The 25,017-nt window shown below is 45.1% G+C and overlaps 1 protein-coding gene across 1 annotated transcript in view; it reads right to left on the bottom strand.

The window, feature by feature from the left end:
* The window catches only part of GRIP2 (glutamate receptor interacting protein 2), a 258,196-nt gene extending 235,931 nt beyond the window's left edge, over nt 1–22,265 (bottom strand). Inside the window, exon 1 of the mRNA XM_065642370.1 lies at nt 22,211–22,265. Coding sequence (XP_065498442.1) covers nt 22,211–22,265 — 55 coding nt within the window. The remainder of the gene's footprint in view (nt 1–22,210) is intronic.
* Between the last annotated feature and the right edge of the window lie 2,752 nt (nt 22,266–25,017).

Here is a 25,017-nt window from a genome sequence, read left to right as displayed (position 1 = left end):
ACAGAGCTCAGCTCTGTAGCCGGTGCTTTGTCAGTCCACATACTCAATAATGACAAACTTGCCTCTGATGACATTAGCTCCAGCGGCTTCGCTTGGTTTGCGGCACCCTCCTCACTTTCTTGCCCTTTATAGCATTTCAAAAGATTGCTAACTCCATAGCCCCAGTGTGTGGCTAACAACAAATTTCCCTTTACCAGCTTCAAGCATTTTACACCCCTTTTGTTCCTCTATTGCCAAAATAGAAAGACCAAACGCTCCCATTTGGCCTTTGCCAGACTGTCCATTCTGGTACATATTTTGCTGATGTCCTTTCCTATACATGTCCTTTCTGGGGTAGGCTCCCCATCTTTACTTCCCAAGAAATCTTTTCCATGTCATTAATCCTTCTTCCATCCTCTGAATACTCCCAAATTCTGAATTACGTTTTCTCATATGGAGTGACCATCACTCACTGGGGTCCAAATAAGATGTCCAGCATATTACACAACGACATAACGAGATCAGCCATTTCAGATACCACCCACCACAGAATGTTGTGTTTCACACCCCAGAAACCTGATCTGGTAAAGCAAATCTCTCAGGAAATCCTGGCAAGCCAGCACCAGAGGACCAGACTGCTGCAATTAATAGCAATTTCTCTCCCACAGCATTGCCCAAGGGTCATGCTCACCCCCACAGCAAAGCTGCCTGATGGAGCGATGGGGGCAGCCGCCCCGTGACCCAGGCAGCTCCAACATCCTTTTCTGCGTGGGCCTCGTGCCTGGCACCTTCCCAAGGGGCTTGATTTCTCCCTGCCCTCCTTGTGCAGTCAAGTGTTAAATATCAACCAGTGGCCTTCCTACCTCTTTCCCAAAGGGCTTATTTCACTGTTTCAGCAACCCTCTAGCACAAAATGTAAGGAGCTGTCAGCAGCACAGCTAATGCAGTCATCACCCAAAAGCCAGCAGCCCTGTCCTATGCAGATATTTGGAGTTTATTAAATAATCTTAGACAGGATGCAAAGGTGGTGAGGGACTGAGATTTGCACACACACAAAAAAATCATACAGCCAAAAATCCTGAGAAGGAGGAAATGAATGATTAACAGTCATGAAATGCACAAGAGGGAGGCAAGGAAGTTTGCTGCCATCTCCTGCAGAAGGTGCCAAGCAGGAAGGGAAAGCTGCTCCCTGTGCTGCTCACACACAGTGCTGAGGATGGGAGGCACCAGCACCAGCTGCCTCTGCAGCAAGCTCCATCACTGGGAAATTTATACCAGGACACTTGGCTTGCACTTTCCTCAGCAGCTAATCTCAGCTGCAAAGTGAACACTCTGGGGACACAAATTCTCTTCCAGTCCTGCTTCCTGCAAATCCAATGAGGTTTTTGCTTTTGGCTTAGAGCAACAGTAAATCTCAACAGTGAGCCCAAAATCACCACTTGCCCCCAACCCCTCACTGCCCATTAATGCCTTCAGGAGCACAAGGTTGGAGGAAAAGCACATAGCACAAGCCAGGCATCGACACATAGCACCAAGCACAGAGGAAGGCAAGCCAGCCCCTCTGCACACTAAAATCCCCACAGCATCACCACTGCTCATGCTGAGCTGGAAATCTCAGCCCACGAGTCAGATGCTCAGAAACACTATAGCCCTATCCATTTGCAACTCCGCTTTATGGGATTCAGAAGCAGCACTAAATTCAGCAACATGTCCAGCCCCACAGCACCCCAGGACTCTGACAGTAGCTTCCACTTACAGGAGGGACCCCAGGAGCTCCATTAGAGCTGGCACAGAAGCAAACACAACAGCCCTTCTGCTGCCAACACACCTGACCTGCTCAGTTCCTACTGACCACACAGGAGCAGCCAGGTGCACAACAGCTGTTTCTCCTGATGGATGGGTCTATTTTCAGGTAAATTTTCATGAAAAGATATAACACAAACAAATCTACTACTGTTACAGAGACTCAGTATGCTACCAATAGAATAAAAAAAGGTCCTCATCTGCCTCCCAGCTAATTGCAGGCAATATACTCCTGAACCCTCTCTAACCTTCTCTTTTCACACACACAGTCTTTCCTGGGGCACAGAGACAAGAGAAATGTATTCAATCTTCATTTCAAGGTGGATTAAAGCTATGGGTTACAAGTTAAAAAAAAATATATACACACACACACCCCCGGTAGCTTCCAGTACTTGGACATGGATTTCCAACAGAAGAAAAAGGTCACATCGTTCCTGCATGCAGTGGTTTAGGTTCAGTCCCTGACACAGCCCCGACTCTGCCAAGCACTGCCAGGGTCAAGCACCCAGCTAATGGCTCCTGGAAAACCAGCATCACCCAAACTAAGAGACTTCACAGCCACAACAGGCCCAGCAAAAGAGATGTACAACATCAGAAACACTCGTCTGCGGGTACCTGGCTAGACACCAAGCAACCTGGACTCAAACTCTCCCCGATATCTTGTTCCCCTCATCAGCTTTTATTACAAAAGAGAAGCCAAGCTCAGCTTTCAGGAGGGGACAGAGGTGACAAGGAAGGGGAATACATGACACAGAGGTGGTTGTTTACCAGATGTCACTTCTGACTTCCTGCTGACAAGACAAGCTGTACAGCAGCATTTAATCCCGTGTAGCAATGCCGAGGAACTCCCAGTTCTGTTGTGTGGGCATGTTTCTTCCTTAGGCGAGGTCCTCACTTCACACGCCCTTTTCATTTAACAGAGCCAAGATACACACATAGCTCTGAGGGGAGCCCAGCAAAGCCCATGGACTTTTGTACATGAAAAGCAGGAGGAAAGGATGACAAGCACTGGATCCTCCAGCAGACAGACTGCTTTTCCCACTGTGCCAATACAGACTTAGATCAATTCATTTGCCGTCACAAATCAACTAAATATAATACTGGAATGAGCTAGAGCAAAGCTCCTCAGTGTAGCGGCATCCTGCCTGCGTCCACTACAGTGAATTATACCCAGGAGATGCAAAGTATATTTTCTCCAAGCAAATACATAACACTGACACATACTGGATCTGTGTAGCCAGAGTGCCATTTACAGCTTCCACTAGGAGCTAAACACTGGGGATTTCCATACAGAAAGCTTGTAAGCATGACTGTAAGCAAGTTCTCAGAGAGAAAAAAGGTTAAAGATACAAGACAGGAACAAGAAGAGCAAACTTCTCTCAGGCAGTGGGCTCTTCTACCAGTCTCTTCAAGAAGCTGCCACCCACCTGCCCTTGGACAGGGCTGGCTCATCTTCTGCCCAGGAAGCTCAGATCAATACCCAGCAACAGTGCTGATCAATTTTTTTTTTTTTTTTTTTTTTTTTTACAAGGAGTAACAGCCATCTCACCCCTCACTAAATAGCTGCACACACATTATTTGCAGCTGCTGCCAAACCTCTAAAAGATCCACTAGGGACCACACTAATCAATTTTTATTTCTAATTAAACTGTTGCCTGCAGTATGTTGGAAGAAACACAAGCAGAAGGGACTACCCTAAATGAACATCTTCAGGAGGCAGGAGAGGATTTACACCCAGTGGGGTTTTTTTGGGTAGGCCAAAGACAAGAGGCAATCTGCCAGGCAGCCAAGACACCACTCCAACTTGGGATGCCAAATCTTCCCTTCATTCATTTCTTCCTGCTCTTAGTGACCTCCACAGGCCTTCTGCCTTGAACAGGAGGCCTCTGAGGACAAGGTGAGGTTAGGATCTCATGGACTGACCAGCACGTCTGTCACTAATCACAGCCTCCACTGAAGAACAAGGCAAATTTCACTTTTATTGAAAACCTGGTACCAATTCCTCCTGCCTTGAAGTCAAAGGGGCTTCCTGGCCAGGTTATCCAGCATCTCCAGATGTCTTCACCTGCCTCATTAAAACATTCCTTGTCATAACAAATGGTTTGGGCCCTGTTTATTACACCCATCACTTCACATGGCTATGCTGGGTATCCAAATTTGGGTGAAAGGAGACAAACCCCTGATTTCCCTCCTGCAATAAAGGAAGGAAAACAGGGAGGCAGACAGGCTAAGTTGGGCAAACAAATCCCATCCTACAGCATCTTCATTTGGAGTTTGCCAACAGGGAAAGCCTCCAACCATCTGCTAAAAGTGAAACATTAGGGGAAAAAAAAAAAGAACCCGAGAAGTGTTGCTGACAGTGAATGAAAACTGCCAGTGCTGTAGCTAACATGCCTTCAATGAACTGAAAGGATGCTGGTCTGTGTGATGCCTCAAACCCTTACACAAAAAAAAATAAAGACCACAACACACACAAACACCACAAAGATGGAAAGTGTTATGGGAGGGCAGACAAGCTCAAACTGGCTCAAGGATGCTCAGCAGTCAGATCCAAGGACAATAGTATGGGCATAGGAGAGCAAGGCCAAGGCAGGCCTGGAGAGTGAAGTAACATCACTGGGTGTGGGGGGGGTGAGCAATCCTCACACATTCCCATCTCATTACATCTTAACTGAGCTATAACTGTATTTCACAACACTGGGTTAAGAACTTTACAATTCTTGTTTGGGCAAGGAGGCAGGAAAAGGTGGTCCATTTTCAGAGGACAGAATAACTAAATGATCACATTTACAGAGTTGAACTCTATGAATCTGTAACAAAGATTCCTAAAAGGTACTGCACCATCTTTCCATCCTAAGATAAAGCCAGCAACTTGGATTTAAGTTCTTGTGTGCCTTCTTCCATTCCTCCCAGCCTTCATGTCTTCTATTACCTCATTTCTTCAAGTCCCAGCATTGAAGCTCTTAAGAAAGCTAGATGGCCTCCTCTTTCTGGTCACAGTGTCCTTCAGGGCTTTGGGACACTGATAAAGATGACATAAGATCTTAGATAAGAAGCCATAAAGATGAGAAAACTCCCCAGAAGAGTTCAATAACAAGCTGGAGAATAATGTGGACTGAGTCACATTAGACACTCCAGCATCAGTGTCAAAAGCTTACCCATCTTCTGCTCTCAGGTCTATTATGGACAGCCAATTATATTGCATAAGTGCCCACAAAGAGCAGTGGGACAACCTCGCTGACCAGTTGCTTAAGTCACAGTGACCCTGGAAGGCAAAGGCTTGATCCACACAGTGGATGCTGCTGTGCAGTGACAGCATCTCTGGTGAAACACCCACTGGAAGGCTAGACCAGGGTGGTGCCAGGGCACAAAAGGGACAACTCTCCTGACATCTACTTGAAACCCTGAGCAAAGAGAGACACATTGCACTGCTCAGTCTCCCTAGCCAATTCAAGACAGCCTCAAACTGTTATTTCCTCTCTCCACACCCAAATCTTACTACCAGACTTAAGCAGTTTGCTGCAAAACTAACTCACAGTGGGGAAAGAGTACTTCAAGTTATTTTAGTGCTTAAATCTTGTTTCATTTTCCACCCCCCCAAACAATCCTGAGAACTAAACAAGCTGTTGCTGAGCTACTTGCAAGGATTTGAGTTTCACAGCTTATTTTGGCTCTCAGGTGCAAGCTCCTCTGTTAGTTTTGCTTGTTTGCAACGCAGTGATTTGTGCTGCTAGAAGCTGTATCCACTGCAGAGGCAGCACTTGGGAGTAGTTTGGAGGTGCTTTACTATTCCCTTTCTTCTTGTTTTTTGGAGGGATTTCTGGTGTTTTGCCTGAGACAGTCTACACATAAAGTAGAACGACTGCTTCAAAAGACTTCCTGCTGTAGGTGTTCCAGATGGAGGTAAGAGGAGTTGAGGGCTCACAGAACAAACACACCTACCTGACCTCACATTCCTTACTGGGTTCAGCTTCTGAGTTCCTCTTTGCTCAAGAGCTATGCACTTGCAAGAGCGCTCTGTTCTCACCAGCAATCTTTCCCCTCCAGAATTACTTTGTATTCCCCCTTGAGACATCACAGGATTTCTATCACAGCCCATTGACAAACATTTTGCCTAGTGCACCTCCTGGTTCTGGGCAAGAGGATCAGCGACAGCTCTTCTGCTCATCCCCTTTCCTGTGGCCTCTTCCTCTTCTCCAGCACTGGTGCATATCCCTCTCTCAAACATTTGCAACACCCAGGCAAGCACTGTCATTCCTACAGGAACCCCATGGTGAGGTCCCCAGTGACCCCCCCCAGGCTGGGGAAATTCAGGACATCTCACACCCAAGACGCAGCTGTAGTTTGAGCAGTGGTTGCATACACAGACATATCTAAGAGCAACAGCATTTCTGTGTGCACAGGGGGTTAAAACAGAGATGGGTTTATGCTTGCCATGTCCCTTGGAATAACAACTGTGATGACAGCCTTCACTGTTGCCAGAAAAGAGGATTTCAGGATTGCCTTTTGAAACCTGTCTGTACCCACCCAGGTATACTGTGCCCACACCAGCACAGCACCATTGGAATAAAGCTGGCAGAACACCCATGCTGCTCGCAGGAGTACTTTAATGTGAGCAAACAGTTTATTATATCCAACTATCAATCACTAAGGGAGAAAAAAAAGCAGCAGCCTCCCAGAGGACTCAAGTAGCCTGGGAAGAAGGGACAGACCTTGTAGTTTGCAAGATCACAGCCTGAATAACACAGTTCTTTAGATCTAAAATACTTATGCTGGAAGACTAAACTAAAAGCTCCTTGTTACATTCCATAGACTATTCCATTGGGCTTGCAGCAGTGAAAACTCATGGTGCCCATGGGTTTCTAGCTGAGGAAAAACAGAGGAGCCCTGGGCAAGCCCTCACCCTGCCCTCCAGAAGCATCGCTTCCCCTGCCCTGCTTTAGCTCCAAACATCACCACAAGCTCTCAAAACTAATTTGAGAGCCTGTAGCACTGAGACAGTAGAAATTAGAAAGAAAAGAGATTTGCCAACATTGAGAAGAGCTGATAAAGCAGACAGGCTGTCCTAACTATTTAGAGGAGCTTCTTGCAGCAGCTGGAATAATCTTGCATAATGGGACTTAGGGGTGAGTTGGGGGAGAAATGATAGAGGCATTTGCAGAAACACTAAGGAGGAAGATAAGCCTTATGTATCTGGTCATGCATCTCTCACAGCAGCTTTGCAGGGAACTGGCAAAGAGCAGCAGATGCTCACTGCTAAAAAAAGTGATGAACCGATGGCAGACAGCTCCAGCACCCTCTCCTGCTCCTCCTGTCCACGGGGACAGCCATACAACGGAGAGCAAGTTACATGGCACCACTCACACAGCTCCATTGCCCTCCATCTAGTCACGGTGCAGCCAGTAAATTTGCTGGTGATGACAGGAAGATTCCACATTCATCAAGCAGGGCAGACAAGGAGAGTCTTTCATTCAGGTGACAGCCAGCTCCTACAAATGCTGGTGTCTGCAGGCAAGGATTTTAAAGCATACATCCAAATGCAGAAAAAAAAATAACCACCACACACAAACACAACATCAATTCCTACTTCCAACCATGCAATACTTAGATGCTTCAGAAAAGTGTCCTCACAGAACTGAGCTACTATTGAGGTAGGCATTTCTTCAATAGCTCTGATTTTGTACCAACCACATGTAGCAGTTACTGCATCCTCCTGGGAAGAAACAAGCTGGCTTTTCTCAAGGAATGCTTTTTTGTAAATATTTCTCTCTTAGAGAAAAAAAAGCACCACACACAAAACAATCTTTGCTTTCTATTTGGTAATTAAAAAATACTGAAAACTAAGTTACTCACATAGAAATTAATTCTAAAAGCACAGATTCATATTAACGTGCAGCAGAATAGTACACACAAGTTTGGGTAGCAAGATTTGGGATTAAGTGTTTTCCTGATAACACAACTGGTGGGGCAAGAATGGCGATGGTTCATTTATACCATCACAGATAGTACTGTGGAAATAGTAAAGTCTTCTATTACAATTTCTTCCACTTTGAAAGACAGCAGTAGGAAAACCACAACAGCCAAGCCAAAAAGAAAATTTCCAAGTTGCTCCCACATGTGGATTTGGGGCATCAAATGTGTTGCTAAATTAAAAGGTTTTGAACTTTTGGCTGCAAGGAGAAGAAAAAAAAACCACAACACCCCCACACACCACTATTTAACTTCCAGGTTTCCACAACTCCTTAGTTCCTGTGGGACTGGAAACACAGGGAAAGAGTCCCAGGACATCCTGAAAGGGTGACAGGAAGCACAGATAGCTCGGGTCTAAATGTAAAACTTTAAAGGATTTAAAGTTAAGATAAATTACTAGGTAAGTGCAGTTTCTAAAACTTTCTTCACTTGATGGGTGCATTGCCAAGCAGCACAGAAGTGCTTTCTGCCTTCACCCCCCATTTTTCCTAAGTGAATACTAGAGAGAAAACAAGAAGCCCTAATTCATACAATGATCACATGCAGTCCTCAAGCATCTTCAGTATCATTTACTCCTTGCTTTTCCCATAAACTCACTGGAATCAGAAAAATATTCCTGAAGGTCTCTTAAGAGATCACCAAGTCCATGCTTTCCTCACCAATATTTTTGTGACAGCTTACAACTTGGTGCCATTTAAAAAACATATTCTCTTTTCCTTCAATCAGTGATTAATGAAAGGGTTGACTTTTACCAGGTCTCCCCAACAGATGCCAAGGGAATCTCACTCAATCTGTTTGCCCTCAGTAACAACAAATCATTACACAGATAAACCCAAGTGCAATTTTCCAGCTGCTGCATAGCAGCATCATCTAGTCCATCCTTCCATAACTCATCTTCCCTAATTCTTCAAAAGAGGTTAAAGAATTAACAGGAAAACAAGCTCATGCTGAGGGAGAGTATTTCTGGTAATTTATAATCCCAGTTTTGCTCCTAGTGAGTTGGCCAATATTTAACATACAACCTTATCTGAGCACCTCCACAGCAGAGCTTCATAAAAACACTAAAGATAATCGTAAAATTTTGAAAACATAAATTACAGACCCACAACAGGAGGTTTAAGTCTCCAATTCACTTGGAAAAGGAGCAGCTATAAATTAGAAGAAATACAAGCTCCAGAAGAATACCTCTGTGCTAGATTTCACTTTATAGACCCAGAATAAATTTCCATTTTAGACAGGGGGACATCTGTTTACTTATTTCCCTGAAAATTAATGCCACAGGATAGATCTATCTAGAGCCTGGTATATTATTTCTTTATGTGTCTTGGTGGGTAGGAAGAGGAATGTAATTAAAAATAACTCCAAGGCCAAGATATAAAACATCACACTACAAGTTGCCCCACAGGCTTTTTGCTAAGAGCACAGGTAACTGCTTAGCAAGACACCTTGGCAAACAAATACAAGGATCCAGATTCCATGCAATCATCTAGCTGAGCCCTATTAGGAATTCCCTTCTCCATCTCCACCTGGACATCTAAAGCCAAAGGCTACAAACCCATAACTCCATGGCTCATGTAGAAATTAGTTGCCTTGAAATGGAAACAGTTTTAAAGCAACTAAACAGTTTAAACTGCCAGTGCGTGGAAAGAAAAAGTCATTATTTTATAGTGATCAGAGGTGTCTGAGGTGCTCCAGAGAGCAGACAAAGGCACAATCCCCATGGACCTTACAATTCAATTAACTTTAATTAACCATGTTATTTCCCTAGTTCTGGTAACTCCTTAAATCAATGAACTAAGCAAAGTACATAACTAGAAGCTTTATTGATCATATCTGCACACAACACTGACTGAACTCCTAAAGTCATGGCTTGGCATAAAAACCTATAAAATATACTTCGGTAGCACACTTTCACTTTATTATCCTAAAGTCCCATGCAGGTACTCAAGACAGGAAAGAAGCAATCAGGAGGCAGGGACTGAAATTTTAATAGCAAGAGAGCCAATAAACTCAGTGTTATTATATTAACAAGGCAAAAGAATCATTACAGTATTATTCAATTTTAAAAATCAAAGTTTTACATTTTTTCATCACCTCTCCTAAAGAAGGATGCCAGAGTATTTTACAAATGAATAAGGAGGGCAGACCTGCAGTCACACATTTCTCCACACCTCCTCTGGTGACCCAAAGCCCAGTACACACCAGCAGCTCCTCAGCCCAGGCAGGGAGGAGTGAAAAAATTACCAGCATTTTTTTGTGCTGCTTCTTCACCTGTGAAGAAAACTGTGAGTGCAACAGCTTTCACACACAACATAGAGCAACAACAGGCACAAGGGGTCTCCTTAATCCCCTTTTACCAGCCCTTGTCCAGGATGATCCATTACCAGCTCCCAATGACACCAAGGAGGTTGTTCATTTTCAAATAGGTCAGTGACTCACCATTTTAACTCACTTCCCTCTGCTAAAAATCAATAAGCTCCTGAAGCAGTATCATCCTGGATGATCAGTGTTTTAACATCTCAGTTGCAAGGAAAGCAGACCCCAGAAGTGCCTTCCAACATCGGGTCACCGCAGTCAGCCATGAAGATGGACTTGTTCTCTTGGTGAGAAGCAATCACCTCCAGGGAAGAGAACACCTTTCCACAAAGGAGTTTATACAGATGTTGGGCAGATCTCTGTCTTATCTTGCAGTGAAATGGGAATATCAGATACTAGAAGAGCTGCACTGTCTAATAAACCATGCCAACGATGGCACAGTCCAAACAACCACCTCCCTTCTCTTGCTTACTTGGCTGCATAAGTGAGTTTTCCTGCTTCCCCTGCACATCCCCAAATTGTTCTTTTCCACTCAAAGTCCCTACACATGAAAAAGAAGGGAATATCTCAAAAAAAAAAATCTTCAATGAGCTCTGTCCCTTTACTCACATAATGTTCCTCAAAACACCATCAGCAACACTCTCACAGCACAAATCAAAGTGTGGGTGTTGTATGATAAAAATATCTCACCCCTGACTTGCGAGCCCAACTAACCCACTGTGTCAGAACTATCAGGGTTGAATAGCTTGCCTGGGGCTAACCTCAGCCTGCTGCTAACCAGCCAGGTTGGAGGCGACAGGTAGACGAGGAACAGGACTCACACACCGGCTGTCGCATCAGCTCAGAGCAGTGGGACATCACGGGAAGGGTGCTGGGCTCCAGCAGGAACCGCTGAACGAGGAAAGCTGCAGATGGGGAAGAAGTGGGGTTTGCAGAGGGTCCAGAGAGGAGTTTGCAGAGCTGGGGCTGTCACAACTCCAGTGTTTTCCTGGCTTTCACTTACGTGGTGTTGAGGTTCAATAGGTCAAATGCCAGACTACCCCACTGTGCTGGGGCACAGCTAATAATGACATTACTTTATACTGTTAAACTATGACATGTCCCTAGAGCCAATTCACTCTAGAGTTAGATTCACTTAAAAAAAAACCCACACATGTTCATATATATAGGGAATTCCTCAGCTGTTTTGAGTCACAGCAGAAGCAGCCATCACCACCTGCCCTGTAATGCAAGGGCTGCTTCGTCAGTGGTTTTGCTTTACACTCCGCTGAAAATATCTCCCACTTTGACACGAGGACTCGGACAGCACACCCACCACACCAAGTGCAAGAGATCTCCCTGCAGTATAATTTAAATTGGCTTTCCCTGCACACTGCTGAAGAGCATCTCCAGCCTATAGCCTGCTGTGCAAGAGCTGGATTTCTATAAAAAACTCACAGCTGCAGAGTAAGATAACAGTGAAACAAGCCCCTTGCTCCGCACTCCTCCAGCTCCTGTCCCTTGCTCCCACCACCACATTGAAGCCAAACACCAACATCACGGCTCGCAATTAAACATCATTGCATGATTTTGTGGGAGAGAAAAGCAGCACAAAAAAAAATAGCACCATGAGGACTTGAAGCTCACTAGATAAGTCAGTGGCAAGGCAATGAGGGGCAATCAGGAATTAGTGTCCCCTGGCCCCACCAGGAAGCCCCCGGAGAAGAGCAGCTGCTTTGAGCAACACTCAGAAAAGCAGATGGGTGGCAAAGGACAACGCTCCCTGGCCAAAAGCCACAGTCCCTCTTAATTATCCAGAGGCAGAAACTGGATGGCATTTGTCACAGCATTGCCTGTCACTGAATTACTCCCGAGCAGGACATGACCCTTGGCAAGGGGCAGCCCCGAAGTGCTGGGGTAGCAGCAGCTGCTGGAGCAGCACGGGGTCTGTCATGGAGCAAGCCCAGTGCTGTGAGCTGGAACATGGCTGCTGCACAGCCTGTCCCCAGCCAAGGGGACATCGCAGCCTGTCCCCACCTCACAGCAAGCCCTAGAGAAACCAAGCATCACAGCCCAGCTTGCTAATCCTTTTGCTTTCCACTCCCCAGCCCACTTACTAACAAGCCCTGTGTACACGCATTGACAGCAAAGAAATTACAGTAAAGTAGGACAGGATATGCCAAAAAATCAATTACAATGGCTATTCCAAAAAAGAAAAAAACACATACCAACCACCACATACCAACCCAGGAGCCATCCCTATACACGACCAACCACCATTGGCGGGTGGTGGGTGGAGGAAAAAAATCAGAATAAATACAATTAAACAGCCAAGACAGACAGCTATGCTTTGTGTTACATTTGAAATGCAGTCTCCAGAGGCTGAGGAAGCAGCATGACTGACGAGGGTGAATTTTGAAACTCCTCAAAGGCAGTTTGCCTAGATGTGCAGCCAGACCCAGGCTGACAGAAATGCTGCTAACAGCACCTAATTTGCTAGAGGATTATCACTTGATGTAACAGATGGAAACTAGATTAGATAGCTGGTAAACTCACAGAACAGATCATTACTGTAGAGGGAAATTTTTACCCACTTGAACAGAACTTTTTTTTTTTTGCTCAGCTGTGTGCTGCAAAAGATTTGCAACCCTGTGCCAGATAAAACATTTTCTACCACTTTTTGGTCACTTTTTCCAAGTATTTGGCACAATTGGCTTAATTTCAAGTATGAAGACATTAAGCAGAGAAGGGCAGCCATGAAATTGTACTCAGTAACTGCGCTTTCCTATCTGTTTTGATCTGAGCATCAAAACCTTCTAAGTACAGTCATTACCCACATTCTGCAGATGTGAAGAATCTCACGCTGAGGTTTGCAGACTGGTTTTCCAAGTGGCACACAATTCCTCAGTCCTGTTAATATCAATGGACAGAAAAGAACCCCCACCACCGAGAACATAAGTGATGATTTGACTTCGTTCAAAGCCCTACACTCATTTGGGAACAGAGCTAGGCACAGGACCAAAAGGCCTGCAGCTCAATCTCCAACACTAACCCACTAATTAATAAGTGCCGGCCACACTGGAATGGCTTTAGTTATCACTGGACTACAACCTGATCTGTCGGGGAACACAACAGCTACTTAATGCAACCAGGTGCTACTGCACGAGGTGTTTGGATGGGATGTAAAGGACATGAAGCCCAGGAAACAGGCTGGAGTATCAAAATACGACCAGTAAGTTGGAGCACATTCACAGCATCAACATGTCAAGACATGCCATGGGTTTTGCAGCACACCTGAACTCTGCTTTTGTTTGAAAGAACCTAGAGGCAGCACACACACCAACCTCCAGCATGGGGACAGAGCCCAAACACAATATCTGCAGCCACCTTCCAACCCACTGAGAAGGAACCTCCACAACTTGTGGCTTCTGTGTTAAAAAAAAAAAAAAAAAATTTAAGCCAGTTAACCAAGAGCTGTTTGCAAATGTATTCCTGCCTTTTTTTTTTTAAGTAAAAAGTTCTTTCATTCTCATTCACTTTCCAGCAACTTCTATTGATTTCTGCACTGCAGAGTTAAAGCAACTCACCTTCCATGTCCTCCAGTGCTAACAGCTCTGCTGCTGGTCATTCGCTCACTTTTCCTGGGACCAAGCATTAGCTTTAAGATTTGTTCCTCTGCTCCCCATTCCCTGTTATTGGTCTAGAAAAGTTTCCTTATTTAAGCAAAAAAAAAAATACACTCATGGAGTTTAAAGTACCTCGTCCATCAACAGGATTAAGTAGGCAAGTGAAAGCATTGACAGCATCCACAAGACCACATCATCTCTGGATCCTGAGGTACAGAAAAGGCAAGGAGTTGTTGATTATGTCCACATCCTACACATAAGGTGGACAGGGCAACCACATACCATTGCTGAGGAGCAGTGTCCTTCACCAAACACAGACACCAGAGTTGCTCATCTCCTGGGACCTGTAGGGATGCATCCTGCAGGAACATGACCTCAGAGCATGCTGGCCACAAAAGTTTATTCCTTAACCACTGAAGACCAAAGAGACCTCATGTATCGCCAGCTTGAAGAGGAAAAACAGAGATGGAAGAAGGGTGAAGAGATCATGCTCCCAAGGAGGATGGAGACTGAGGCAGCACTGCTCTCTGCCCTCCTATCACAGAAGAGATGTTCATGAGGGTTAAGACATAGCTGCTTGTACAGCAAGGAGATTGACTGCTTCCTATTCCAAAATGAAAGTAAGCAAAAGAGCATTTAATCTAGAAACAGAAGTATTCATTCCCAACAGAGCCCTCTGTTCAGGATTAACACATAGCCCTGAGACAAGCTGCCACAAATATTTATAAGTCATCCTCCCAGCTCTTTGCTAAATTCACCCCACTGTGACAGCCCCAGGGAACTTCTCCAGATTCCCAAAAGCAATATATCTGAGCAAATTGTTTAATGAGGGAGTCTCCACTCCCAGGAACATCATCATTTTCTGGAAAGCACATAGTAAGTACTGGATCTGTATCAGGAAAGCACACTGGTACCAAATGAGGAAAAAAAAGCCACTTAGCATCAATAATTTCTGTAAAACCACCACACTGCCTGACAGTTTGCCTTATTCTCTTTTCTCCTTGTTTTTCTTTGCATTTCATTTGTTGCTAAAGCTTGAATGTCTCTGCTTGCAAGGGGGTGCAAATGAAAACAAGCCCTCCTACCACCACAAGTCTATGCACTGCTTCAGGGGCCCCCCATGCCAGAGACTCCACATCACCTAAACTTTGCCCTAAGAACAGAGCAGAATTTTTTCTATTCAGTGGGAGACAGTAGAAAAAAAAAAATTCAGAGGCCAATCTCAGCTCCATCCCACAGGACCCAAGTAAGATCTCTCAAGCTTGACCTAATCCTTGCCTCCAGTCACAGCTCCCCTCTCGGGTTGTATGAGGCAATACTCAAATACGAGCCAAGACCTTTGCTTCTCTGCACAGATGAATGAGGTGTCACCGAGATGACTAACAGCATCACATGTACAAGAAAAAGCGACAATCCAAATAAATACTCTGAATAGCCTCTGACTCTGGCAACAGAGCAGCATCGAAGGTTAATAGAACTGCTAAAATGAAAGCTCTGTAATGCCTTGCTCACAGCAGAAATAAAGTTGTTAAGCAAAAAAGTGTGTTACTTCATAGACTGACATTCAACAACTTGAAGAGTTTAGAATTGAGTTTATTTTGCAGCCTCAGTAAGAGGTTTCTACTCATCAAGACGCAGCAGTTTAGCTGGCAGGGTCACTGGCATCTCTACTTTAATACAGGTAAGACACAGATCTAACCACACCTGAACACACAGCGTTCCCTTGGTCTCAAACAGCACATGGTAGCCTCCTTCTCCTTAAATGCAGAGTGGTCTTCATGCAAAATACCTGGAGCTGTCAGAGGAAAATACATTTGATTGAACTAATTTCCTAGTGGAAAACAGCAGTCCCAATGTTATCGGTGGAATCAGCAAGTTTTGCTGGAGCCAGAAAACAGTTCCGGCTCAAAAACAAAAGCCAGTAATTACTAGATGCCAAGTTCATCTAACATTAATGAAGGGGGAAGTCAGTAACAGGGAAAATTGCCATAATTGTAGAATTTATTTGTTTTAGTTATTTTATCTGAATTCCTTCATCTTCCAAAGACAAAGGCAGAGGGAAGGAAAAAAAAAATAGATAATTAATTCTCTTGACAAAACAAGAATGCTGAAAAAGTTATCCTACTTAAATTTTCAATTGAAAGATTCATTACTTTTCCTCTCAAAGAAAGAAGTCTGTGGGAAGATCCAAGTATAACTAGACCAAGTGCAGACCCTTCCAAGAGGAGATATTTTATATCCCCAGTGTGTGGTTCACTCAGGCCAAGGACTGCAGAAGGGGAGTTGCCATTTCTGACAGGCACCATCAGCACAGGATTTATTTTCCACATTAAATGCTGCCCATGCTCTGATCCCAGTTACACCAGTATCAATCTACAGTAGCTATACTGGTTTCAGGAACAGAAAGTGACATTTACGTGGTGTGACTGCATTTGGCCCGTGACGTGTGTGCAAGAGCAGTGCCCATACACATGGGGTCACCACCAGCACTCAGTGGAGCAGGAGATATGTGGCTCCTCTGGGAAGAGAGACCACTGCATGAAAAATACAGCAAGTTTGACTTGATCTAGACATTATGCAAGCCTTTCAGGCATAGATCACTGCTCTGAGCTTCAAGGGTTAAGACTAGCTTTTAAGATAGATGTCTCCATTTATGTGATACAGAGCTCCAAAAATGCCCAATTCACTGTCTAAGGGCTCATCTATGAAGGGATAAATTTCAATAGAGCTATAGCCTGATAATTATTCTACTTCAGTTATACCTCTGTAAATTCACATCTAATTCAAAATAATTTATTCCACTATAACGAAGTAATTAACAAAATAGTCATTTTTATTCTGAAATGGGACACCCATAGGAAGGCCTACACAGTTTTAAACACAGAAGGAGATGACCTGGCATAGAGTCCTTCTTTGGCTCTCCACCCAGCAAGGGTCTGGTTGTGGGTATAATAACCAAGCAGCTCCACTGCACTTGTGTCTGCTTAGAAGAGGCAAACGGTAAAGATACAGAGCAAATCATCTGCCTCTTATACTTACCACAACCTCAGTTTAACCCAAGTAATGCTCATCTCAGTGCAACCCAGATCATCTGAAGACCTCTGGGTCAGCAGCTGCAGTCACAGCTCAGGACTGGAGCAGTTTCAAATCCCACATCCACTCCCTGGGAATTGCCCACGTGTGTTTCCACTACACTTGGCACAAGCCCACAGTAGCACAAACAGGCATGGCCTGAACCCAAACAGATCTAGCAGTTCTTTTCACTCTGAAATTCTCCAGGCTCCTACAATTCATGGTTTCCATCAAGGTCTTGAGCTTCCTGAAAGGTTTCCCCCCACACTTTCCAACCTTGGCACCTCTAAGGGTGCCAAACCACTGCAGCTGATGCATTTGCTCAGCACTAAGCATCATCACTCCATGTTGCTGATAAACACTATTTTGCAAGAAGCCCCATAAAGTGCAACAGCTTGAGAGAGAACAGAACCACACAGTGTCCATACAGTTTCATACAACCAAATTCCATGAACACAGGATCACATTTGGGTTGTATAATCCAGCAGGCCACTTCAAAAAGCAAAACACTGATCAGTCTCTGTCTTTAATCAAACTTCAGTGAGGCTTTAGAGTCATTCTGTAAAACCCTCGTGGCTTCATCCCCGAGTTGTGCAGGGCTCCAGCAATCGTAAAATTCAGCTCTGATTGAGAAGCACAAGATCAAAAGCAGCAGCCCAGAGCCGGCGCAGCATGACAGTGAGCAGGGAACAGGCACAGCATTGGCTGCAGCTATTGCCGCCTCACTTGATGGGGGCCAAATCCACATCAACATATTAATGAATGAAAAAGACCCCATCAAAGTCTAGCAGGATTTGCTCTGGCTGTCCCATCAGTTTGATGAATGAACATTATCCCTTAAGCTTCACCACCACAGCCTTCAAGCAATCCTAATTCCCCACCACACTTCATTGGAGGGTCAGAACCTCTATCTTTACATTTCGTTTAAAAGCAGTGGCCTGTATAATGAGTATTACCAACAAACAGCAGCCCATAAGTTCCTGAGCACTGCATGTGCAAGTCCTCATCTCCAACAAAGCCTGGATGCACTGTAAAGAATATCACATGCAGGAATATGTTAATAAATCGCATTCAGCAGACAGACGTAACAGTCCTTCAACAACAGAGCAGTTCAATTGCACACTAGTTAAGTGACAGCTATCCAGCTGAATTTCTTCACTGAAAGTGCCAGTATACAATAGGTCATGTTATTATACGTTTGGACAACAGGACTCTGTAAGGCAATGTATTAAAACTGAACAGACTCAGCCTGGCACTGAAGGATGGCTCTAAGATGACTTGATAAATACAAAAACCTCCTTTCTGAATGACTGAGTTATTTCTGATGTGGCAAGAACAAGAGTAAACACTTAATTTTAAGCAGTAGAATAGTTCAACTGATTTCAAGTTATGCACACCACAGTTTGCAAAATCAAAATGTTTATGGGTAAGCGAACAAAAGAAATTTTTTTTTTTTACAGTTACTCTATTCTAGTTATTCTACACAGAACATGTACATATCACAAATAACATGGAACACAATGAAAGGATCTCCTCATTTTTTGCTAATCACACAAAACCTGCAAATTTTCATCATACTGATATGTTTCTTATTGAGATGCATGATTAAGTAAAGAAGAATCCGATTTCCAGTCATAACCATAATTTCACAGCTCTGGAGCAAAACCATCCCACTACACTGTTCCAAGGACAGAATAAAAAGCTGATGTTTACATCCCAGCTGTTATAAACCCCCTCAAGACAGACTGCTGTGGTATTTTTACCTTCCCATTATAAAAAACTGAAATAGCTCTGCCAAAAGCATGAAAAAACCCCCACCCTCCTGCTAAATTTTCCCCAGGGTCCCACTCCTGCCAAGTTGTACCTGCAGAAAGATAAGCCAGGCGAGAAAGGGAGATCTCGCAATGGTTTTGGGGTGGTTTTTGTTTGGGTGTTGTTTTTGGTTTGGTAGTTTGTTTGTTTGTTTTAAACACACTTTCTTGCCCTCACCTTGTAAATCAGCCTGCACCACAAAGGATTTTCCTTTCCCCACACGCCACGGGACATCTCTGCCCATGACTGCACAGCAGCAAAATGCCCCTATACGCTCCTACAGCTGTTTCCAAGGTAACCAGCAAGGAACCATATACAAGGGAAGGAAGCAAACAGCAGCAACGCAATCCTGCAATATTGGCACTTCTGGAGCAGGTCTGAGTTGCCCCTTTCCCCTCCAGCCTTACCAGCTGCCCCGTGATTCATGCAAAGGGTGGGTAACTCACTTCAAATTTTATATAAATCGCATTAGACAGTCTCTTAAGGTTTGGGGTTTTTTAAAGGCATCATATTGGAGCTTTAAGGTGAGTGTCAAATTTTCCTCATTTTACTGAAGTAAAACCATCTGGGGGAGGAAGTAGAATTATATCAACAACCTAAATTTACACTCAAACCCTGTATTCCCTCCCAGTAGGAGCAGAAAAACATATCAGGTTTAGCAAAGGGTGCCTGCCCACTACTGCAACCCATGTTACACAAGTTATATGCAGCTAGATAAGTTATTTCATTAGAAGGATAACAGCATCTCCACTGCTCTGTCTACAGATGCAGTTTATCCTTTCCAGGTTTTCACATTCACTCAGATATGCCAAAATCCCCAGAGACTTCCCCACCTACCCATATACATTCATGCTCCCAAAGCCAAAATTAGACTCTGCTGCTTTTACTACTGAAAGCCTGGGAGCAGCAAGGATACAGCCCAAATCCTGCAGTCATCACAGAAAGGACAGCAGCACCAGGGGGGAAAGCAGGACAGGAAAGGATCTGGCATGGCCAACTAGTTCTCTCCAGTGCCATGAGAGAGGACCAGCTATTGGGGAGGTAAATCAGCAGGAGATGTGGCCACACAGCTATAAACAGAACTGCCTGGCTGGATGCTCCAGCCCCTGCTCCCAGGTCCACTACAACCCCACAGCCACACAGAGCAAAGTAAATCAACCTCCTGACTCTGGAATAACTGGGCTGTTATCAATACAGGCTGGAGAGAACACATTTTCCACCAATAAGTTTCCAAGCCATTAATACTTTTTTTTTCTGCATGAAACAGAATAAGGAGTAGCACATCCCATGTACAACCCTCTTGTGGCTGGGAACAAAAATACCTCACAGAATGAAGCATTTCTGCACAGTGGTCAGGGGTCCTAGCCCATCCCTCAAGGGATAGAAGTTTTAAGGCAAAAATATGCATAAGAAAACTCACTGTGGGTGCTGTTTTGAAATGGCAATCATACTTCAGCACATTTCACATATCTTGCGTTTCCCTATGTGACTTACCATGGCTGACCTTTTGAATACCGTGATTAACAAAGCTTCTAACCCAACACTGAATGGCTGCAAAATTGCAAGAGATGCTCATCACATTAATATTCAGTAACCAGAATATACCACTCTTCTAATCACAAATGTGCTCCTGCTGAACAACAGGACCAGTCCTCAGAGGTAACACACCGATGGCACAGAGCACGCACACCTAGGGGAGAAGCTCCCCAGCTTTGAAAGCCAAAACAAAACCTACTACATCTGCATAGCCACGGAGATGCCAACGAGGCAGACATAACTTGTTCTGAATAAGAAAAACCAGAAGTCAGTATTTCTTCATAGACTGGCTGGAGGTTGGTTTGCAAAACTGAAATCTGAACTGAACCTTGCAGAGATTTCTTGGCAATGTTGTACATGATGTGATGTGAAACCTTCTCTAGCATCCAGTTAAACCTCAGGCCATATTTGTTAACACTGCAGCACCACAATAACATCACCAAATACCTTCTCTGCTACCCCTGCAGAGTTATATGCTGTAATACAACCATCAAACTGGTCACCTCAGGGAAAGAAGTTCCATACAAACTCAGCACATTCTTTAGCAGGTATGTACCTCCTCCTCTACACAGCACATCAGCTCAAGCCTGCAAGATTTATTCCTCTAGATAAACCATTCTGTGATTAACTAAATGGTAACTTCCAAAGACCAACTACTGCTGAGCCAGCCATGGAAATAAATACAATGTCACTAAGGGAAATGCCCCATGTTCTTGAAGGGCTGCACACCAATCACAGACTCACTGCAGCACTGGGACTGGAGTCAGAGAGAGGGAAACTGAGGCATTACATAGGCCCCAGGGACAAGAGCCAGTACAGACAGAGTCACAAAGGAAATAACCTGGCAAACACGCTAACCCAGGACAGCAGGAGCTCACTGCTGTAAATGGCTTATAAGGCCCCTAAAGCCACTCCGGTCCAGCAGTGCCAGAGCATCCCTATGAGCTGCAGCAGTACAAACCCTGCACTGCAACAGGGCTGAATTCACACCAACAGGTCTCTGTATGTCAAACAGGGGATCGATTTACTCTTCTACAGGATAAGATTTTTAACAGCTCTGTCTCAGGTGGATGGAGTCTCTGTGGAAGCTGTGGTCCCAGAGGAGTCAAACATCAGAAGCAGGTGATGTTCTCCCGTAGAAGCAGCATCAGAAAGACTCAGCAGCTTCACAACTCTGTCCTGACAACTTACAGGGCATTTAACACCACAATTTCTCTCCATGTTTATTAACCAGCAGGATCAGAAAACTCCCCAATTTTCACTTTACTTGCACCAAACAATGCAACAGTGCCGCTTCAGATATTTGGTAAGTCTGCTTACCAGTGTGTGATCTAGAGAGGCAGTCAGGGGGAGGGATGCAAAAGAAAAAACTGCTATTAACCACGTGCACACACACAGCTGAGGTTAATAACACACATTCCTGCTCACTTCTGCCCATCCCAGATCAGCTGCTCCACCTGAGTCTTAACGGAGCACAGAAGAACCGCACTTCAGAGACAAACTTTCCCCACCACTCTAAACCCAAGAGCCGGAGCAGAAGGTTTAAGCCTCCCTTTCGCTGTGCCACCTCGTGGATGTTTCTTCTGACTTTTATGAGCTGCAGATCCAGCGTTTATTTAACATCACACTCTTGAGCATGTAAACAAAATAATTCACAGCCACTGTGAGCAACGGTAAGCAGCACAATAGGAATCAGATTACCGCGACGTGCAATTCACGAACCTTTTGATCCCCGGTTGCAGTTGGGCACTAGGAAAAATTACCAGCTGAAAACAGCAGCACCAGTAGCTTTAGAAAGTTGGAGCGCAGACGCTGCAAGCCCCTCTACACATCCAGAGAGGACCGCGCAGCCACCTCTCGCCCAGACTTGCCCCCACCACTTAGAGAAGAAAAAATAAAAAAGCAGAGCTCAAGCGAGCCGGAGAATGGAAGGACAGATTTGCTGCAGCGAAGTTTACCGGTACCAAGAGCATCCTCCTCCTCCAGCCCCTTCATTCACGGAGCTCCCTGGTACCCCCCTTCCAAGAAGACCCTTTCCCCCACCAAAAAAAAAAAAAAAAAAAAAAAATCCGAGCATCCCCAAGCACCTCCCGCCTTCCTCCCCCGGCCGCACTCACCGTCCTCCTGCATCCTCTGCAGGCACAGGGTGAGGCTCTTCCTCCAGCCCGGCATGGCGGCGGGGGCAGCGCTGCCGCCCCCCGGGGCAGCGGCGCGGCTGGAGGGGCCCAGGGGGGCCGGCGGGAGCGGCGCTGCCGATCGCGGCCGCGCTCCCCGGCGCTTTATTGCCGGGCGGTGCGTGCGGCGGCGGCGGGGCCGGGCGGGGCGGGGGGAGCGGCGCTGCCCGCCCCCGCCTGCGCACACACGGCCCCGGGGCGCTCCCGACGGCCGCCCTGGGCGGGGGTGAGGCCAAAGCGGGGCTGGGGGTGCTGAGAAGAAATTATGCGCGCATATATTTTATATATTTTCCCCCGGTGGGGTCTGCTTAGGTAGTGCGGGCCCCGCCTGCTGCCAGACAGCGGGGACTGACCCACACCGGCATTTCTGCGGTTCCCAAATCACCAGCTGATGGTGAACAAATGCATGCACGGGAAGGGTATGGAAAACGCACTATTCATATTCTACGTTCCCTTTACAGCTTTAACCTGGTGCCTTTTCCCTTTAACGAGCAGCAGCTGCCTCGCAGTCCTAACACAGGTGTGCTCATTGAGGTGTGTATTTATTCTGAAGTTGCATTCACCAGTAAATAAAAGTTGCACAACAGTTCAGCTGATCTATTTCATCTTTTTCACGACCACTTGCAAGCAGTTGAAGCACAGGAGAGATTGAAAAGCATCTTTGTCATCTCCTAATATTCCAGAGGTTTTCAATGCTTTTACATGGACACAAAGGGGATGTTTATTGCATATGCCAGGGTATTCATGTTTTTAATTTCCTGGGGGAAATATATCTTTGCAGTGATGAGCCGCTTTGTTTGTTCTTCATTAGGTGTCTTATTAGCTGGCTGGTAGGTCTCACTCTGGGTCTCTACCTCCCTTTGTGAGAGTGATAATATTACGTGTAATAACTGCTATAATCTAAAATATTAGGGACCAAGCTCTCTTTGGGATAGCATGAGCCAGTTCCAGTTTCAGAAGGCACTGACGCTGCCAGGGTTGGACAGGGCAGCTGCAATGCCAAAGGAAGAAACCCATCCAGATCCATCCATATGGACTTCAGCTTAATTTTCAGACCAATTTTTATGTCCCCACCTGAATGAAAAGCAGTTGCCACAGGACAGCAGAGCAGCCTGCACAGGGGCAGCAGCCTCACCCTTCGTGCTCTGCCCACAGCTGTCTGAGAAGCATTTGCCGTTTGGGGTGCTGGCAGCCAGGTTTGCAGGGCAGCCAAGGGTGACACGGCACATGCCAAGCTGGGCAGTGGGAACCTGGAAACCTCTGCAGTGCCTGGGGAAAACTGAAGTGGTTCAACCCAATGGCACTTGGAGAGAGTCCGCTTGAAATAACCTCTTATAGCTCTGTGCACATCAAGGGAGAAAACAAGTTTCTGCAGAAAGGGGCTGAAAGCGGAAACCTACCAAAATCCAAGGCTTTGGAGGAGTATGAGGGGATGAGGATCCTGAGGTACTTGAGTTAAAGACCTATGGTTAAACTAGCTGTTGTTTTGTTTTTTTTTTTTTATTCCCACTCACAGGTTCTTCAAGAGCAACGTGGAGAGGTTGGTTTGAAGTTACTGATATCAGTAGCGTGTTTTCCCAGTGAGTTAAACTGAGATGATCATAAACTCATGAGAACAGCCTTCTTCATTGAAGTGTAAGAATTTGCAACACTGCAGAGAGCAGACAGCAGCATGCAATCCTGAGAACTGCATGAGAGTTTCCATCACAGAGCACAGCTACTGCTCTGACCCTGCCTGTCCCCCAGCAGCAGCACAAGAAAATTCAAAGTAGAAACATGTATGGATCGACTACACACCCAGCTACAGCTTCTTGAAGAGCTCCTTTCTTTACACTTTTCTGCAGCTTGCTCCTCATGGGGAAACACAGCCCTCCACAATTTCATTGCAAATGTACCTGGTCTCTTTGGGACTCACAAGAAATCACAATTCCATAGCTGGATTTGATCAGGGCAACTTCTAGGAAGTTGGTGATGTGCACCAAATATTTTAGCTGACAGCAAAACTCAGGAGCTTTTAAGAGGACTAATCTGAAGCCAGTGTACATCCTGGTAGAAGGAGATGATGCTGGTTCAGTAGTTAAAACCCAGCACACAGAGACAAAAGCTGTTGAATTATATGACTGACTCAACCACCCACACAGGCAAATCACCTGCCCTTTCTGTGCCTTAGTTTCCTCAGCTGTAATTTGTAATTGCTTGATGATATTCAGATTCAGGGTATTAGAAAAGGATTCCCAGAAAAGTGATCGTTATTGATCTAACACTGCTCTCAGGAAAAGTAATGAGAGTCTGAGGAAAACATGACATAGGAAGGGGCTTTTAAAAGTAAGGTCAAATCTACACTTTTTGTACCTAAAAGCTCATCTATTTTTGGCATTTACACTGGCTGATCTCATAAAAGACTGTCTCCCTTAAATCTCTTCAGACCATAATGGCTACAACAGCACTACTTTTAAAGGACACTGGTGCCCCAGAAATAATTAAACATGAAAATAGCAAACGTGTTACTTGTTGAAAACATAGCTCAGGGCTTTGAACAATTGAATTTGACACATACATTTTTGTAGAAAGAGCTAAAGCTAATATGGTGAGATTTTCTCAAGCACTGCATGTTAGCCTAACTTCAGTACTCAGATGGGAAACTGTGTTAGAGAAAACAAAACATAGCTAAAAATACTGGTAGTGAATTCATAAGCAGGATCAGTATAAGACATGCTATGGGACACTTTCCGAGGGGAGTCATGGAGGGA

The sequence above is a fragment of the Caloenas nicobarica genome, chromosome 11 (assembly GCF_036013445.1).
Source record: "Caloenas nicobarica isolate bCalNic1 chromosome 11, bCalNic1.hap1, whole genome shotgun sequence".
Lineage (NCBI taxonomy): Eukaryota > Metazoa > Chordata > Aves > Columbiformes > Columbidae > Caloenas > Caloenas nicobarica.
The sequence above is the reverse complement of the archived record's forward strand: the minus strand, read 5'-3'. Positions and strand labels throughout refer to the sequence as shown.